This window comes from Carcharodon carcharias, chromosome 15 (assembly GCF_017639515.1).
Source record: "Carcharodon carcharias isolate sCarCar2 chromosome 15, sCarCar2.pri, whole genome shotgun sequence".
In the NCBI taxonomy this organism is placed as follows: Eukaryota; Metazoa; Chordata; class Chondrichthyes; order Lamniformes; family Lamnidae; genus Carcharodon; species Carcharodon carcharias.
The window spans coordinates 121058974-121079515 of NC_054481.1; the positions used below are offsets into that span (position 1 = coordinate 121058974).

At 43.7% G+C, this 20542-nt stretch overlaps 1 protein-coding gene across 2 annotated transcripts in view; it reads left to right on the forward strand.

Moving 5' to 3' along the window:
• The window catches only part of mmel1 (membrane metallo-endopeptidase-like 1), a 108455-nt gene that overhangs the window by 52183 nt on the left and 35730 nt on the right, over positions 1–20542 (forward strand). For both annotated transcript variants that reach the window (XM_041205783.1, XM_041205782.1), the window contains exons 8-12: positions 598–663; positions 1574–1708; positions 6536–6625; positions 7165–7301; positions 9472–9565. In XM_041205783.1, the coding sequence (XP_041061717.1) occupies positions 598–663; positions 1574–1708; positions 6536–6625; positions 7165–7301; positions 9472–9565 (522 nt within the window). The remainder of the gene's footprint in view (positions 1–597; positions 664–1573; positions 1709–6535; positions 6626–7164; positions 7302–9471; positions 9566–20542) is intronic.

Here is a 20542-nt window from a genome sequence, read left to right on the forward strand (position 1 = left end):
TAAAATATTTGAACTTGTGATAATTGAATTTATGAATTTCAATCAGACTATCTGATGCATGGGGTTTATTTTTTGACCTTGTGTTTCTAATGGTGAACATTAGTCGCCAGGAGTCAATATCAAAATATTTCTCTCACACTTTGTTAGATCTTTTCAAGCATCTTAGGTAGTCAGGGATTATGTACTTACAATTGTTGATGAGGTAGAGGACTGGGAATTCACCAGACTAATCACCTGAAATATGGATCACCGAGGTTATATTGTGGCCTGCAAGCTGGAAAATTGATTTGAAACCCTTCCAATTGCCTTCCATGCACAATGCAGTCAGATTACTGATTTCATTCAAGAGCTAGGCACTGTCACCTTATGAGCCTGTGTTGCCAACTAGGAAATTCACTCACCGGCAACGCCAATCTGAAAGCCAGGAATGCTTTACCAACAAATGTCCAACATGAATGGCTGGAGCGTTACATGCATTTTCATTGGAGATGCCCATACTCTTCTCTTTGAATCACAGAAGAGCAGAAATCACTTTGCTAGGCCAGTGTTCAGTTCTTTAGTGCCTTTTGCTTAATATGTCACCCTTAACTCTTGCAGGTTGATCAAACTAACCTTGGGATGCCTTCCAGAGATTATTACTTCAGAGATGGAAACTACAAGAGGGTGAGCACTGAAACTGACAGAACATATCATAGATTTTACTAGTGCAATCTACTATCTAGTTTCTTTCATTCATGAGTTTCCTATTCCCACTTTTCCTCACTTTAAGGGCACTCATTACTATTTTGTTTCAAGGGGGATTGTGCAGTTGTCATATAATCTTTTTAAAAGTGGGCTCATTCCACAACCTGGTGGTTGCAGAAGATCTATTATGGGAAATCACCATCATTGTTTACTAATTTATAAAATTAACAGAAAACAACACTCTCATTCACCTCTATCTTCTTCAGATTGCTAGCTGATGTGTCATGTTCACTGCTTAGTGTTCATAGCGCAGAACTAAGATTATTGGCAGCACATGCTGGAACTCAGGAATATATCTGACTTATGGCTCAATGATTAACTGTATGTTGCTTTTAATGCAGGGTTGAATATTGGACATGTGCCTAATGTCCCAAAATTCTGGGCACAGTAGCCCAGTGGTTATGATACTCGATCAGTAACCCAGAGGTTATGAATTCAAATCCCTTTGAACAAGTTGTGAATGGAATTCAAAACATTTGTAAATTTTTGGACTGGCACCAGAAAATAAATATGGGATTGTCATAAAAACTCAAGTAATTAACTAACCTTCCAACCGTACCTTGAATGATCTTCTTGTGACTCAAGTTCCACATTGTGTGTCTGACTTTAAATGCCCTTAGGATACCTACAGAGGTGTAATAAATACTGCCCTGCCAGTGTTGCACACATCCCAAGAACAAATAAAAGATAAATGCATTTCCATTGTGTTGGGAGTGTGCAAGACAACAGTTTACCCCACAGTATAAGGACGTACAAATGTAAAGACTTGTGTGCTTGTATCTGTCAGATAAATCGCTCCCTGAACTTAATGGTGTTACTCTTATTGAAGGTGCGTGAAGCTTATTTGCAGTTTATGATTTTAATTGCTAAGATGATCAGAGAAGATAGAAATATGACAAAAAATGACACTTTTGTTGAAGAAGAGATGACAAAAGTCCTGGAGCTTGAAACTGAAATGGCAAATGTAAGTATTTGAAAGATAGTTCTGTATCCTTTCCATGAAGATGTGTGCTCTGCTTTCTCCACAATGCACTAATTGCATTGAAGAGTTTCCTTAGGTGTGTGCTCCTAGATTGTGCTCTCCCTGAACACATGTCCATCCCTCTTGTTATGTCTTAAGGCCTCATGTTGGGTACTTAATGCCATTTAATGTGGAATGAGAATTCAGCAGTGTAAATGAGGTTTTTAGTCACCTCCAGGGCTAGGTGGAGCAGGACTCAATCCTCCACCTCTTCAACCAGAGGCAGGAATGTTACCACAAAGCCAAAGGTTCACAGTTTGAAAAAATGGTCTCAAACAGCAAATAGATTTCAGAAAACATGGAATAGATTGTTCACAAAGCAATAGAGTGGATTCATTGGAAAATAAGGAATGGACATGTGTTTGAGAAGCAATTTGCCTTTACAAAATGTTGGAAACTGTTTCTGTGACATTAATGTGTATTTATACTGCTTGATTATTTTCCTACAGTTTGTGCAATTAAACAGCTGCTTCTGGATTCACAAATACTTTCCTGACCAATTAATTTGACAGTTAAATGATACATGTTTAAATGTGTCATAAATATTTGAATAAGATTCAAATGCTTAATGAAGTGTGAAGGCTTGGTCAGTTCAGCTGTATCATTCTGTGATGTACTCTCGGAAATAAACTGGCTAATATTCTCATACATTCATAAATAAAACTAAAAGCGTCTCTGTAGATTTAGAGGTCAAACTGTTACTGTTTTGTTTTTCTCATTTTTCTGCCCCTCCCTTCCACCACTCGACACACCACCCCTGGAGATGTTCTCTCTTGATGGAGGACAGTCCCACAGGTAACGTTAGCCCAATGGCAAATCACCAATTCCCACGCAAAAATCTACTAGTGAATGTCAGCAGCATTTTTGCGGGCATCATAGTTGAGCCCAATTCTGGCCTCACCTGAGGAAAGTCACAGATAGTGATTAGGAGCCAGAAACCTGGCTGACATTTTCCACTCTGTAGCCCAGGGGTTACTGAGGCTGATTGTAGAGATTCTTCCACAGCGTCTGCTAAAATCAGCTAATTTATTGTAGGATTATAATAGGATATGAGATACAGAAATGAGCCATTTGGCCCAACCAGTCCATGCTGACTTTTGTGCTCCACATGAGCCTCTTCCCATCTTCTATCCCTCTAAATCTATCATCATAGCCATCTATTTCCTTCACAATCCTATGCTTGTCCAGCTATCCCTTAAATGCATCTATACACTTCAACCACTCCCTATGGTAGGGAGTTCCACATTCTTACCGCTCTTTGGGTGAAGAAGTTTCTTCTGAATCTGGCACCTTAACCACACACTGTTCTGCACTGGCACTGCCTGAGAGTGTCGTGGAGGAAGGCTCGATTGAGACACTTAAAAGGGAATTAGACTGTTATCTGAAAAGGAAGAATTACAGGGTTACAGAGAGAAGGTGGGAGAATGGCATTAAGGGAATTGCTCATTTGGAGAACTGGTGCAGGCACGATGGGCCAAATGGCCGCCTTCTGTGCTGTAACAATCCTGTGTACTCCCTCTTGGATTTAATGATGATTGGTATTGATGGCCTCTATTTATGTTCTTCTCCACAAAAGGAAACATTCTCTCCATATCCTGTCTGTCAAAACCTTTCATAATTCTAAAAGTCTCTATTAGCCTTCTTTCTTCAAGAGAAGAGAGACCAAATCTGTCAATCCTTACTGAATATGCATAACCGCATGTTTCTTCTATCATCCTTGTAAATCTTCTTTGCACCCTCTCCAGTATGTCTATATCCTTTTTATAAAATGGTGACCAGAACAGCGCACAGTTCTCTAAGTATGGTCTAACCAGGATTTGATACAGATTTAGCATAACTTCCTTACTTTTCAATTCTATCCCTCTAGAAATAAAGCCTAGAGCTTGTCTTGCTTTTATATGGCCTTGCTAACATTTGGTGCAACCTTTAGTGGTTGATGCCATTCTTTATGCCCCATGTGAGCCTCCTGCCATCCTCCTTCATCTCACCTGTGGGCATACCCTTCCATTCCTTTTAGGACTGGCTTGAGGTTTGTTAGCACCCTGGACAAGTTGAATTTCAGCACCCTGAAGCTTTTTTGCCATTTTCATAATTATCTCATAATTGTTTCATAATGACAAAAATTCTACAAATATAGCAATGAAGAATTTATTACAGATAAATGAAAAAAATCAAACACAACAGACATCCACATACGTACATTAACCTAACTGAAACTTTAAGACCTTTAAATTTTAATAATTTTTTTCATAACAAAATAGAGGAAAGGAAAAAGAGAACTTAAGCTATTACCCTGTACAAATAAGTAAATAGAGCGAAAGAAAAAGAAAAAACAAAGCTAAATCAAACGCAACAACAGACATGCAAATTCTTATATTATCCTAACTAAATTTTATATCCCTCGACTTTGCATCTACAAATTTTTTTAAAGCACGTTCCATATTTATATATCTGACAAAAGTTATTTTCTATTGACAAAATTGCTAGAGAATTTCGTTTTCCTTGTGTCACGGAAAACATTAACAATGTCTTCAGCTTACTAAAGCATCTTTCTCTCGTGGCCACAGTTATTGGAACTGTATGCATTATCCTTAATGCAACCCACACATTTGGCATTACATCCTGCAATTTGTTACCGCTGATAAATCTAACTGCTTGTATTGGGGAATTTACAACTTCAAGAAATATTGCATTTGCAATTTATAATTCACTCAGTAGTCACATCCATTATTATCACTGTTTTCTTGATACTTTAACTTATCCTCCAACCGTTGACATGCACATGCCAGTTCACTTTTACCTGGCAAAGCTCTTAGGTCACTTAAAAATCTCCATGAATTATTTAAGTTTTGTAACTGTTCAAATCTTTATGATAGAGATATTATGGCTGTGTCTACTATAAAATTAAACACACAATTTTTGAACAGACTTGCAGGATTTTCTGCATTAGGAACTTTGTCAACATTCCCATGCTCAAATTGCCTTTTCTTGCACCTTACTCTTGTATTTTTAAAAATAGCCTCTGCATCTAGTTCTGCAGTTAATTCCTTGCTGATGTTAGTGTCTTTTCATAACCATTTGCACGATAATCAATTAAGTAATTAGTGACTCTACTCATTAGTGAAACTGCAGTAGACAATTCCACAGAGGCACTCTGCATAGCTTTGCTGACATCGTTTGTTCTGAGTAAGATATCATACCAAAAACTGAGAATAACTAAAAATTTGAAATCTTCTATTTGTGATGTAAGAGTTCATGCTTCATGTCTCAATGCAGGATCAGAAACTGGCATTTCTGAAAGCTCCTAAAGAGCATCTCAGATTCCAATAATTTCATATCTAATAGCTTTGAGACATTCTATTCTGCACTCCGATCGGGTCTCACATAAAGGCTTGGTGAGACATTCAACGTGCTTTTTCAGTCTCTGCCATTGCACAACAGAGGCAGAAAACAAAACATATCTGCGCTGGAGAGTTCCAAAAAATGAAGTTGATTCCAGGCAACTTGAGGCACAATCCCCAACTACTAAGTTCGAGGAATGACATCCACATGGCATATGAAATGCTTGTGGGTTTTCTTTTAAGATTCATGCATGAACCCCTTTATTTTTTCCTTTCATATTGGGCCCATTATCATATCCCTGACCTCCGCAGTTTTGTAAGTTCAGACTGCTTTCTCTTAAAAAAATCAAGTATCCTATCCTGCAATCCTTTTCCAGTAGTATCTATACATGGTTTCTAGCTCAGAAAATGCTCCTAAACTGAAATGTTTTCGACATCTAAAAATCTTACTGTAAATGAAGTTTGCTCAGTATAACTTATGTCTGGAGTACAATCTAAAATAAGGCTTAAAATATTTGGCTTCTTTAGTATGATTTGATGTATTTTCTTGAACAGCATTTCCCAGCAAATTAATTATCCCATTCTGGACATTTCATGAGTGTGTTTCCAGTCATTAATTTCAAATGTTCCTAAAGATGACTTAGTTGTGACATCAAAGATTTTCCAACAAAAAGAAAAAATTTTATCGGCGCTTTCTGAATATACTAGCCACATGGCCTGTGTTACCACTAACGCCACTAGTTTTAGCATTATGTGGCCAACAACAATATTAACTATATATGAATACATCTTACCTTATATAAATAAATATTGCCGTTAATTGTTGTTCACAGGCACAGGATATGCACGGGGACAGCCTGTGCTTCCCCACGCTCACCTGCACCAAGTCACAAGATGGGTTAAGGCGGCCTTAAGTGTACTGTTGGCTAAAATGAAGTTAAATAACACTAATTAAGATTATAATATCAGATACCTTAAGTATTTCCATTTTCCATTTATTCATTTATCTCTTTTTCTCTCCATCTCTCCATTTTTTGGCACCTCTCAGCATATTATGCCCCGGGTGACCACCTGGTTAGCCAGGCCTTGATCGACCCTGATTCCTATTTCCCTAAGCTTCCCCCGGCATTTATGTTATTAACCTCACCAACTCCCTCCAGTAGCAAGTTCCACATTTAGACCACTCACTGGATAAAGTTTTTCCTGAGTTCTTTATTGAATTTATTAGTGACTTTCTTATATTTATGAACCCAAGTTTTGAACAGCCCCCACAAGTGGAAACATCTAACCTATCAATTCACTTCATAATTTTAAATTTCTCTATTGAGCTGCCTAAGGTTGTCACCCTAAGGTAAATTGACTGATTCCTGCTCTCCCATCAGGGAGACATTTGGTAGAAGCTTAATTAAAGCTGTCCCTCTCTTCATAGGCTACTGCACCGCCAGAGGAAAGGCACGATATTACACAACTCTACAACAAAATGACACTTCCTCAGCTTCAAGCAACGTTTGATCTCAATGTGAGTGATTTTATTTTAGTGATTGCTTTCTGTAGGCACACACTGTACATCAGATATCTTGGCTAATACTGAGGAGAGATGTAATGATTCTTTTACTGTCCATTTCCAGAAATGTCAATAGTGTTCACATTCATTCCTTTGCCTCTTTGTACATCCATCTCCCACCTGTATACTTTACCTGGTAGCTCTCTATATAGATGTAATTCATTGTCTTCTTTAGTCCACTATTCCCCCTTCCACCTCATGTTGAGTGTTGATCATTATTTATGCCTTTGGGTGTTTTGTACTTCCCTGTTATATTTGCCTTATCTGACTGTCAAAGAGCAAGGATATATTGGCTATTGCTAAAAATATTGAGCAGTCTAACTCCAACTTATGTTCTTAGCTTTGTTGCCTTCTATACAGCTTCTGGCAGATCTGCTTCTTGGTACCTGAACCCAGTTTGTATCATTTTAATATCCAGCTTTCTCTGAGGTTTTGTTAAACATACAGATAAGGGTTAGTTTCTTAAATTCATTGATCTCATGTTTGTGTCTCAGGGATTTAATTGGACAGAGTTTCTTCAAGAGATCATGTCTAGTGTTAACATTGACATCTATCCAGAAGAAGAAATTGTGGTCTATGGCACTGGATATCTTCAGAAACTGAAGTATATCCTCCCCAAATACTCCAAGAGGTAAAGTCATTTGATTCTAAACAGTATTATAATGGTATGTGCTACTTGCTCAGTTTCATTTTAGGAATTGGGGATTCCATCCTGGTGGACAAACCCAACATTCCATTGCAACAAAAGCACTCGCCTTTCCACTTAACGGACATCACCAAAGTAACTTTAGAGGGAAGGAGATTCAAAATGGTGTGCCGCAAATAAAACAGTGTTTTAACTAAGTGCATGTTATTTTCAGACTGAGCTGTTGGGGTATGTTGATCGGAAGCCACTGCCCCTGGACTACAAAGAAATCCCACTAGTGAAATCATCAGCTTTTTGACCACATAGAGTTGAACGGTCAAATTTCTCAGCTCGTGATGATGGTGCTTGAGCTGGGATCACACTTGGTACTGCTGATGATATCCACCAGTGCTGACTCCATCAGAGTTCACAGGGTCAGCATGAGGGAACCTCAGTCGCATGGGACAGGCTGGCAGGAGAGCAACTTTGGATGCATCTTCGGCAACCTCCCATGGAAGTGACAGTGGAAAACTGGCCAGTCCCTCCCCTACCTCACATGAGATTTCAAAGCCAGTGTCACAATCATGTTGCCCTCCATTTTTATTGTATACGTCAGGGCACATTATGCCCTACACTAAAAATAAAGGTTTTCTGGTGTGGCTGGTGTAACTGCCTAAAAAATGTTACAAAGTGGGGACCATGTGGATTGTCTTAATATTTTCGTCCATCCAGAAAAGTTTGGAAATCCTGACGCTTTTATTTATGTCAAGTTTACAAATCACACACTCAGCCTTTAAACAATATATACGTATATCACATGTACATAATCAGAAGGGTTCAAAATTCATAATGGAATTTAAATTAATATGAGGTATGTTTGGACTCATCATATGATACATTACTTCAGTGATTGGTATTCAAATGGAACTTAGAAAATTTCAGCAAAACATTTTCAGCACAAAAGCCCCTCCGCTCTTTCGTTGATCTTTAACCTGACCCTTGTGACTTCTCACTATATCCTCCAACGCCCTCAGAATTCACGGACAAGTATTCCTCTGTCTGCTGTATGTTAGCAGCACTGTAAATGCAGTGGGAAGATCTCCTTTGTTATTTAAGCCAATTAATAAATGCAGTCAGAGATGATCTTCGCACAACATTTATAAAGCTATTAAAATAAAGGAAATTTCAGGCACCCCTCCCTCCAACCTAATTGTGGCTCAAACCTATTTATACCATTTGCTAAGTATTTGATATGGCGATAGCCTTTTGGGTTACTATCCCACTGCAATTGCATTATTATACTAGTATGAAGTTCTGTTATTCATTATTTTAATTGTTTATATACAAACAAACAAATTGACAGATGGGAAAAGACCAGCTGGTCCATCAAACCCATCCCCACATCATGATGGCTGCGGCATCATGTTAAACTTTACCCCTCCCTCCGTTAGCCATATAATCTCCTGGGAGAGGGAAAAGTAGTAGGAAAAAATCCCAGGACTAATAAGAGGGAATTACCTTGGGGAAAATTCCTCTTTGATCCCTACAGGCAATCGAAAACAATCCAGGAGATCACATAAACTAAGTGTCATCTGTAAAGACACTTCTGCATGATTCGGTACTTGCTTAATCAAGAACTGTGGGGTGTGCTGCAGATACAGTATGTAGAGAAGGTTTGCATGGTGGCTCCAAACCAATTCCATGCTGACAAAAATAATTTCAATCCCCATGGATGCATAGAGCCATTTTGGATGATTTAAGTGAATTGTCATCTTTGATAAAATAGTGGATAAAGGAACTTCTTGTAAACATGCTATCATGTTTGTCACTAACATCACACAGGGCATAATCAACCCTCTTGTCTAGCCCTAATCCTAACCCTAACCCTAGTCTAGCCTGAAAACCATGCTGACCCCTAATCTTTAAATTAAGCCATCCTGGTTTTTGAACAATTTCACTATGAACTCTTTTTTTTCTGGAGCAGTATTAACAAACTCCTTTACATGTTTGGATAAACTATTTTTTCCAAGAATCAACTTCCTTAGCCTTTCCTCATTAAGGTATATGTCGAGAAAAAAGGTAAATAAGGTGCCATTTTAACAGCCAGTTTCTTTGCCTTGTCGATATTGGATTTCTCCAACTGACCCTCATGCCTTTAACTCTCTCATGTTTTTAGCACTCTTCAGAACTACCTGGCTTGGCGGCTGGTTATTGATCGTGTTAGAAACTTAAACAGACGTTTTAAAGATGCCCGGGCCAACTACCGAAAGGTACACATTTCAAAAATGTTATTAGATTTTGCTCATGGAGTTAGTATTTGTCAGTACAGTACTCACTGCTGCTTTTTTTAGCTTTCTTCATTCCTACATGTCCTGATCATGATTGCAAAAGATGGGGATAAAATTCATGTCATCTTGTATGGGCAGGATTTTGCCCCCCATCGGGGGCGAAGTTGAATGGCAGGCGTGCACAGGCGCACCCCAAATTGGGGGCGCAGCGCCATTTTACGTGGGTGGGCCAATTAAGGCCCACCCAGCGCGACGTCTGCACGGAAGTGCTATGTGCTCCCTGTGCGGGCGGGGGGTGGGGGATTCCCTAAACCTGAGAATGCGCTCTTTCACACATGCGCATGAAAGAGCACACTCATCTCCCTGAGGCTAAGTGCTGCCTCAGGAAGATCAGCTGTTCTGTGACAAAAATTAAAAATAGGGAAAAAAAAATTCCTGACATGTCTGCTCAGGTGACACTGTCACATGAGTTGGGACATGTCCATAATTTTTACAAGAACTTTATTAAAATTTTTTAAACCCTACATGAAACCTCATCCCGCCCGTGGATGAGGTTTCGTGCTTTTTCTAATTCCCGCTGGGGCTCCTGGCCTGCCCACCAACCTTAAGGTTGGACAGACAGGTCCATTAATTAGTTTAATGACTCTGTCAATGGCCTCAATTGGCCATTGACAGGTCTGCGGGCGCGCAGCTGATGTTGCTGTGCCCCCGCCTACCTGAAAATTTAAATGAGGCATGGTGACATCAGGAGTTCCGCCCAATGTCACCGGGCATCACTTTAGGCGTCGGCGAGCGGGCCCCCCCCCGACTTGCCGACAGGAAAATCCTGCCCTATATGAACTTAAAATTTTGTAGTTTATTTAGAACTTGAATGAAAGTAGTGGGTTTAAATTGTGCTAATATTTCTACTCTCTCCCAAGCTCAGGTCCCAGCCCTCCTAGGTACCACTAATTACTCCACTACCCATTCCTGGACCACAGAACCTGTCCCGCACTCACTCTGAGGCCGAATGTGCTCTCATGTTAGACTTTGATTTTGAGGGATGACTGATGCCTAGAACGCGAGCCTATGTTGGAAGTATTTTAACTGTCCTAGAGAAGGATGAGAAGAAGAGAAATAGAGGAAAAAAAGCGAGATTTAAACACAAAAGAAGAGAAGCATACAGAGATGATTTTTTTTGATTGTTTCACAGGATTTGGGTGGCTCTGGCTGGGTCAGCATTTATTGCCCATCCCTAATTGCCTTGAGAAGGTGGTGGTGAGCCATCTTCTTGAGACGCTGCAGTCCATGTGATGTAGGTACATCCACAGCGCTATTAGAGAGGGAGTTCCAGGATTTTGACCCAGCAACAGTGAAGGAACAGTGATTTTTTTCCAACTCGGGATGGTGTGGGGCTTGAAGGGAACTAAGAGGTAGAGGCTGCAGGTTTGGAAGGTGCTGGCAAAGCAGCCTTGGTGAGTTGCTGCAGTGCATCTTGTAGATAATACACAATGCTATCACAGTGCTTTGGTAGTGGAGGGAGTGAATGTTTAAGGTGGTGGATGGGATGCCAGTCAAGCAGTCAGGCTGCTTTGTCCTGGATGGTGTCAAGCTTCTTTAGTGTTGTTGGAGCTGCACTCATTCAGGCAAGTGGAGTGTATTCCATCACATTCCTGACTTGTGCCTTATGGATGGAGGACAGGATATAGGGGGTCAGGATCTGAGCTACTCTCCGCAGAATTCCTAGCCTCTGACCTGCTTATGTAGCCACAGAGTTTATATGGCTAGGGAAGTTCAATTTCTGGTAAATGGTAACTCCCAGAGTGTTGATAGTGGGCTATTCAGTGATAGTAATGCCATTGAATGTCAAGGGGAGATGGGTGGATTCTCTCTTTTGGGAGATGGTCATTGCCTGGCACTTCTGTGACACGAATGTTACTTGCCACTTATCAGCCCAAGCCTAACTGTTGTCCAGGTCTTGCTGCACATGGGCATGGACTGCTTCAGTATCTGAAGAGTCGCGAGTGGTGTTGAGCATTGTGCAATCATTGAGCATCAAATAAAGGAAGGTCATTGGTGAAGCAGCTGAAGATGGTTGGGCCTAGGACACTACCCTGAGGAACTCCTGCAGTGATGTCCTGGGACTGAGATGATTGACCTCCAACAAACACAACCATCTTCCTTTGTGCTAGGTATGACTCCAACCAGTAGAGAGTTTTCCCCCTGATTCCCATTGACTGCAGTTTTGCTAGGGCTCCTTGATGCACACTCTGTCAAATGCTGCCTTGATGTCAAGAGCAGTCAGTCTAAGCTTACCTCTGGAATTCAGCTCCATGTTTGAACCAAGGCTGTAATGAGATCAGGAGCTGAGTGGTCCTGGCAGAACCCAAACTGAGCGTTAGTGGGCAGGTTATTGCTGAGTAAGTGCCACATGATAGCATTGTCGATGACCCCTCCTTTGCTGATGATCGAGATAAACTGATGGGTGGTAATTGGCCGGCTTGGATTTGTCTTGATTTTTGTGGACAGAACATACCTGGTCAAGTTTCCCCATGGTCGGGTAGAATCCAGTGTTGTAGCTGTACTGGAACAGCTTGGCTAGGGCACAGCTATTTTTAGAGAACAAGTCTTCAGTATTATTGCTGGAATATTGTCAGGACCCATAGCCTTTGCAGCATCCAGTGCCTTCAGCTGTTCCTTGATATTGTGTAGAGTGAATTGAATTGGCTGAAAACTAGCATCTGTGTTGCTGGGAACCTTGGGAGGGGAATGAGATGGATCATCCACCCAGCACTTCTAGCTGAAGATGATTGCCAATGCTTCAGCCTTGTCATTTGCACTGATCTGCTGGGCTCCACCATCATCGGGATATTTGTGGAGCCACCTCCTTCAGTTAGTTGTTTAATCGCCAGCCACCATTCATGACTGGATGTGGCAGGACTGCAGAGCTTGGATATGATCCGTTTGTTGTGCGATCACTTAGCTCTGACCATTGCATGCTGCTTACGCTGTTTGGCAAGCAAGCAGTCCTGTGTAGTAGCTTCACCAATTTAACACCTCATTTTTAGGTGTGCCTGGTGCTGTTCCTGGTATGGCTCCTGCACTCTTTATTGAACCAGGGCTGATCCCCCGGCTTGATAGTAATTGCAGAGTGGGGGAATGTTGGACAATGAAGTTACAGGTTCTGGTTGTATGCAGTTCTGCTGGTGCTGATGGCCCACAGTGCCTCATGGATGCCCAATCTTGAGTTGCTAGATCTGTTTGAAATCTATGCTATTTAGCACAGCGGTAGTGCCACACAACACGATGGAGGGTATCCTCAATGTGAAGACGGGACTTCTTCTCCACAAAGACTATGCGGTGGTCACTCCTACCAATATTGCCATGGACATATGCTTCTAGATTGGTGAGGATGAGGTCAAGTAGGTTTTTCCCTCTTGTTGGCTCCCTCGCCAGCTACTGCAGACCCAATCTAGCAGCCAAGTCCTTTAGGACTCAGCCAGCTTGGTCTGTAGCGGTGCTACCGAGCCACACCAGATGATGGACACCCAGCCAGAGTACATTTTGTGCCCTTGCTACTCTCAGTGCATCTTCCAATGTGGTATTCAACATGGTGGAGTTCTGATTCATCAGCTGAGGGTAAATGGTAGATGGTAACCAGCAGGAAGTTTCCTGATGCCATGAGACTTCATGGGGTAAGGAATCAATGTTGAGGACTACTCCATCCTGACTGTATACCACTGTGCCACCACCTCTGATGGGTCTGTTCTAACAGTGGAACAGGGCATACCCAGGGATGGTGATGGTGGTGCCTGGGACATTGCCTGTAAGGTATGATTCCAAGCTGTTGCTTGATAAGTCTGTGGGGCATCTCTCCCAATTTTGGCACAAGCCCACAGTTGGAAGGCTTCGCAGGGGTGACAGGGCTGAGGTTGCCATTGTTGTTTCCAGTGCCCAGGTTGATGCATGTGGTCCGTCCAGTTTCATTCCTTTTATTAGAATTCCTAGCCCTTTCTGAAGGTTTTTAAGAGTCAACCACATTGCTCTGAGTCTGAAGTCCCACGTAGGCCTCAGATAAGGACAACAGATTTCGTGAAAGATGTGGGTTTTAACAACAATCGATGTTAGTTTCATGGTCACAAGAACTGAGACTTGTTTTCAATTCTGGATTTATTAAGTGAATTTAAATTCCACAGCTGCCATGGTGGGATTTGAACCATGAGCTAGCCTTGACATCTGGATTACTAGTCCAGTGACATTACCACTATGTCACCACTTCCTCTTATAATAATAAAAGTAATTTAAACAACAGAGACGTACCACTCCCTTACAAATGTGGTCATCTGGTATAGTTCAGCTGTTAATAATTAGGGCATTCCCCCGAGTCAAATATTGTATTAGTTTTAATCTTGTAGAATATTCAGCTTTTAAATGTAACGTGTGAGGCAGACAGATGGGACAAATGCAGAATGAGAGAGACTTATAGGCTTTATCCCTCTGGTAATGAGTTAATGGAGTCATTTAAAATGTCATAGAAACACTGATGTCCACAGTATAGAAGGAGGTCATTTGGTCCAACATGCCTGTACTTGATTGTTAATAGAACAATTCAGAATTTATCCCACTGCTCCCAATGTCTGCCTGTAGTCTTGTCCTTTCCTGTTCAAATATTAGCCAATTTTCTCATGAAGGATGCAGTCATCTCCACTTCAACCAGAATGGCAAAGCTCGAAACAATCAGCTGCATATAAAAAAATCTTAACAGATTTATTGACCTGTTTAGAATAGTACACAAGGAAATGTTAACAAATCCATTGACCAATGTGCTACTAGAGAAACTTAAACCATGTAGAAAGAAAATGTGTGCAAGCGATAGAAAGTGTGTCAGACCTAGAGCATTCTGTAATAATAAAAGCAATTTAAACAACAGAGATGTACCCACTCCTTACAAATCTGGCCATCTGGTATAGTTCAGCTGTTAATAATAATTAGGGCATTTCCTCAGTCAAATATTGTATGAGTTTTAATGTTGTAGAATGATCAACTTTTAAATGTAATATATTAACATGTGTTTTCACTCAGCACCAACATCCCCTCCCCTCCCCGTACCCATTAAATTCTGCAAAAGTGTAACATGTAAAGGAATACTACCTCATCTGGATTTTCTCATCTTTCATGGCACTTGATTTATCTGCTTGTTAAGCAGCTTCCCTCTGTCTGACTAGCAATTTATTTATGTTATTAAAAACAAAAAAACTGCGGATGCTGGAAATCCAAAACAAAAACAAAAACAGAATTACCTGGAAAAACTCAGCAGGTCTGGCAGCATCGGCGGAGAAGAAAAGGGTTGACGTTTCGAGTTCTGTCGAAGGGTCATGAGGACTCGAAACGTCAACTCTTTTCTTCTTCTCCGCCGATGCTGCCAGACCTGCTGAGTTTTTCCAGGTAATTCTGAATTTATTTATGTTGTCCATCTCTACTCCTTCCCTCTTGACCTGCTATGTTTCAATTGGCTGTTCTTCCATACACAGATTTGGACAAGATTTTCCCTCCGTCTGGGGGGGGGGGCGGGCCTGGAAGCAGCTGCAAAACGGACCACCGCCCACGATTGGGCCCCAAGTGCGATTTCACGCCGGCTGGTCAACTAACAGTCAGCCTGCGTGAAACGTGCGCTGACAACCTCAGCGCTGCTGGGTTGGGGGGGGGGGGGTGCGGGAGGAGCGCGAGCGCTAAAGTCTGCACATGCACTAGGGGAGCGTGCACTGAAAGCTCCCTGAAGGCACAGAGCTGCCCCAGGGAGCTGAAGAATTTTACAATCAAAAATAAAGATTTTAAAAGAAATGTGACTCAGTCTCATGAAGAGGGACATGTCATAAATGACGTTGAAAAATTTTTTTTTTAAATTACTGCTGGAAAATTCATCCCACCCATGGATGAGGTTTCATAAAAAATCCAAAGGCCGCTTGGCTGATTTGCCCGCTCGTCCGGTAAGTTGGACAGGCAGTGGAAAATAGCGTTCAATTATTATTATGTGATTAAGGGCCTTAATAGCCTCTTAATTGTAGGCGGGCGCACTTCCGACTCCTCGCGCATCCGCCGACCGAAATATCGCGCAAGTGTATGATGATGTCGGGAACGCTTGCCCGACGTGATCGCGCGTCACTTTATGCCCGATCAGATCAGGCGCACGCCTGCCCGCGGAATATAAAATCCTGACCTTTGTGATCTTTGCACTCATTTGGATGCTGGGATGCAGGGGCGGTTTTTATAATGAAACACACTGTGCCATGGATGGGGGAAGCCCCAAAATGAATGAGTTTCAAACTTTTTTTTTGAAAAATATACTTTATTCGTAAAATATCTGGAAGAACATTCCAAAACATTTCAAAATCACCATCACAAAAGTACAATCAGATTCAACTTTTACACATGTATCACAAGGTGCATCAATACAATCAATGAATATTACAATCATTTCAATATGGTCATTACAGACAATCAGACAATGGGTTTGGAGTTATCAACATACATCATGTTGCACTCTGAGGTGCTTCAATACAATTATAATACAACTAGTATTCAACGCATACGTTCATTTTGAGCTGTACAGCCCGAGGGACTCTAAACAATTCCCAGCCCCTCAGTGCACTGTGGCAGAAAGGTCTTAGACAGCGACTTTTCCCCATTGCGCCTTTGCGGCAGCTGCCCCAAGCTTTAGTGCGTCTGTCAGCACGTAGTCCTGGACCTTGGAATGTGCCAGTCTGCAACACTCAGTCGGGGAGAACTGTTTGCACTGGAAGACCAACAAGTTTCGGGCAGACCAAAGAGCGTCTTTCACCGATGATCCTCCAGCTGCAGTTGATGTTTGTCTTGGTGTGTGTCCCTGGGAACAGCCCGTAGAGCACAGAGTCCTGTGTCACAGAACTGCTCGGGATGAACCTCGACAGAAACCACTGCATCTCTCTCCAGACCTTCTTTGCAAAGGCACAATCCACAAGGAGGTGAACAACGGTCTCGTCCCCATCACAGCCACCTCGAGGGCAACGTGCAGAGGGGGTGAGACTCCTGGCGTGTAGGAAGGATCTGATGGAAGGGCCTTTCTCACCACCAGCCAAGCTACATCTTGGTGCTTGTTGTAAAGTTCTGGTGATGAGGCATTCTGCCAAATGACTTTGACAGTCTGCTCGGGGAACCATCCCACAGGATCCACCCTCTCCTTTTCCCGCAGGGCCTCTAAGGCGATTTGTGCTGACCACTGCCTGATGGACTTGGTGTTTCTCTGCATAAATTTTTCCATGAGGGACAGGTGGTACGGCACTGTCGAACTACTTGGAGCGTTCCACGGCAGAGTGGCCAGACCCATCCTTCGCAACACCGGGGATAGGTAGAACCTCAGCACATAGTGACACTTGGTGTTTGCGAACCGAGGGTCTACGCACAGCTTGATGCAGCCGCACACAAAGGTATGAGGGCAATGTTGGGCATATTTTTTTCCCCCCTTATCTAGAGGCTTGTACATCGCGTCCCTGCGGACACGATCCATTTTCGACCTCCAGATAAAGCGAAAAATGTCTCGGGTGATCGCCACCACACAGGATTGTGGAATGGGCCAGACCTGTGCCACATACAGCAACAGCGGGAGTGCCTCACACCTGATGACCAGGTTCTTACCCGCAATGGAGAGGGAGCATCACTCCCACATGCCCAGTTTTCTTTGCACCATACCCACTCACTCCTTCCAGTTTCTAACGTATGACCCGGTCACTCCGAACCATATCCCCAGCACCTTCAAGCTGTCAGCCCTGATGGTGAAGGGGACAAAGGATCAGTCGGCTCAGTTCCCAAAGAACATGGCCTCACTCTTCCCACGATTTATCTTGGCTCCCGAGGCCAGTTCGAACTGGTTGCAGATGTGGATCAGTCTGCGCACCGACTGCGGATCTGAGCAGAAGATGGCAACATCGTCCATGTACAGGGAGGCTTTGACCTGAGTGCCTCCACTGCCTGGGATCATCACTGCTCTTATGCCCGGATCCTTCCTGATGGACCCAGCAAAGGGTTCTATACAACACACAAATGAGATAGGGGAGAGAGGGCAGCCCTGCTTGACTCCAGATTTAATAGGAAAGCTATCTGATTCCCACCCATTGATTGAGACTGCGCTACTGATGTTAGTGTAGAGCAGTTGGATCCAATTGTGAATTCCCTCCCCAAACCCCATTTTGGAGAGCACATCCACCATGTAGGTGTGCGATATTCTGTCAAAGGGCTTCTCCTGATCCAGGCTGATGAGGCAGGTATCCACACCCCTGTCCTGTACATAGGCAATCGTATCCCTGAGCAGCACGAGGCTGTCAGAGATCTTCCTGCCGGGCACAGTGCAGGTCTGGTCAGGGTGGATCACCAATTCCAGAGCGGACTTGACCCGACTGGCGATGACCTTGGACAGAATCTTATAGTCCACATTCAACAGTGAAATGGGTCGCCAATTTCTCATTTCCTCCCTTTCCCCCTTATGCTTGTAGATGAGGGTGATGATGCCTTTCCTCATAGATTCTGACATGCTGCTGGCCAGAAGCATACTCTCATACACTTCTAGCAGGTCTGGGCCAATCCAGTCCCACAGAGCTGAATACAACTCCACTGGCAAGCTGTTGCTTCCGGGAGTTTTACTGTTCTCAAAAGACTCAAGGGTCTTAGTCAGTTCGTCAGGAGTTAGCGGTTTGTCCAGGCTCTCTGTGTACTGTTGTCTAAGACCTCAGTGATAGAGGACAGGAAGGACTGGGAGGCCGTGCTGTCTGTGGGCTTCACGTCATACAATCCGGCATAAAAGGATTTGCTGATCATCAAAATGTCGGACTGTGATGACTTTACTGAGCCGTCTTGTTCCTTCAGGCTGCTGATCACAGAGCTCTCTTTGTGTACCTTTTGGAAGAAGAAACGTGAGCACATCTCATCCTGCTCCACGGAGCAGACTCTGGAATGGAAGATGATCTTGGAGGCCTCAGAGGCAAAGAGTGAGGCTTGCTGGCTCTTCACCTCTTGGAGTTCCTCCTTGACATTGACCCCCATTGACTGCAGCCAGAGCAGGTTCTGCATGTTTTTCTGGAGTCGGGACATTTCCCTCTTTCTAGCTTTCTGGGCGCTTTTGAGGATGAAAAACCTCTTGATGCTTCCCTTGATCGCTTCCCACCAGTGTGTCAGGGACTCAAAGAAGGGTTTCACAGTTCTCCAACCTTTGTGATCCCTCTTGAGCTCCTCAATGTTGTCTGGGGTCAGCAGTTGCACGTTTAGCTTCCATGCCCCCCTGCCCACCCTCTGGTGTTCCTCTAAGTGACGGTCAGCCAGTAGGAGGCAGTGGTCAGAGAAGAACACCAGCTTGATGTCGGTGGATCTGACTGTGAACACATGGGACACAAACAGGAACTCTATACTGGAACGGATGGATCCGTCTGGCCGCGACCAGGTGTATCTATGCTGCGCTCTGTCTGCAGGGTTGCTGAAGAAATCGTGCAGCTTGGCATCCTTTACTGTTTCCATCAGGGATCTGGACGTAGTGTCCAATCTGCTGTCGGCCCTGCCGGATCGTCCAGCCGCATCGATGCTGCAGTTGAAGTCACCGCCCAGAATGACCGGCCTGGAGATCGTCAGCAGCAGTGGAAGCTGCTGAAAGACCGCCTGCCGCTCACCCTTTTGTGCCAGGGCGTACACGTTAATTAACTGGAGTGGAGCATTCTTGTACATTACATCTGCTACGAGGAGGCGCCCGCCCACCACCTCCTTAACCTCGGAGACAGTGAAGTTGCCTCCCCGCAGCAGAATACCCAGGCCAGAGGAATGAGAGTCATTTCCTCCCGACCAGATCGATGGCCCATGGGACCACCATCGTGACCATTGCCTGTAGGAGCTGAGGTGCGGCAGTGCACGTTCCTGCAGAAACAACAGGTCAGCTTTGACCTTGGCAAGGTAATCCAAGGTCGCAACACATCACATAGTAGATTTAATGCTATGCACATTTATGGATACAATCTTTACACCCATTTTAAAGCATTTAGTCTCTTACCAAACCTGTTGTCTTTGAGAGTTCTGCTCCTGCATATCCATAGTGTTCACAAATTGCCTCACTTTGGATGGGCTGAGGAAACTATCTAGAATCACCCCATTGGAGATGTTCCACTCAGGTGGCATCTGGGGGTTCGTGCAAGGGACGAGATTTGAAATGTTCTCTGTTGGAGAAGACTCTCCGATCCTCTCCCGCTCTGAGGTGTTGTTGCTCCCAGCTTCCCGGAGCTGGGTGCACTGAGCCCTTCACTGCTCCCAGATTCCTGGGGCTGGGGTGCACTGGCCTCTTTGGGTTGTGGGCAAGGTTGGGGTGCGCTGGTCTCCTCATTGTCTCCAATGTTCTGGAACTCGGGTGTCTCGTCCTCCAACTCCCTAGAGCTTTGCCGCTTCTTCTGTAGGTGCCGCCCTTGCCTTTTTTTTGTCTGAAGAGCAGCTGCCCTTGTCATCCGTGTCTGATGGGAGACGCCTCTTGCCACTTGTCTGGGAAGTGGCTTGGTCCTTTTTTAGCCATTCTTCCTTTTGGCTCTCTTCACCAGCTGCCCCTCGCCCTGCTGATTTTCCGCTGCTTCCTCCTCCATTGATTTGCTCTCCTGAGGAGTGGGAGGTTCAAAGGCAGTGCAGTTGATTGGCTGTCTGCTGCCTCAATCTTTTCCTCCACCTTGTCTCTCTCTGTGCCCTCCTTTGCCCTATTGTCCTCACTGGGGGCCTTGGTGGTTGGGGGGTAGCAAGTGTCCTTTGTAGTAGTGACACAAAGCATTTCATCTGCCTCCCCCTCGTTGGCTTTGCCTGTCTGTGCATAAGTGACGCAGCATTTGGGGCAGTTCCTGTAGAGGTGACCTGCCTCGCCACACAGGTTGCAGCACTTAGTCTGTTTGCAGTCCTTTGTCTGGTGCCCTTCCTGCTTGCAGTTCTTGCAGA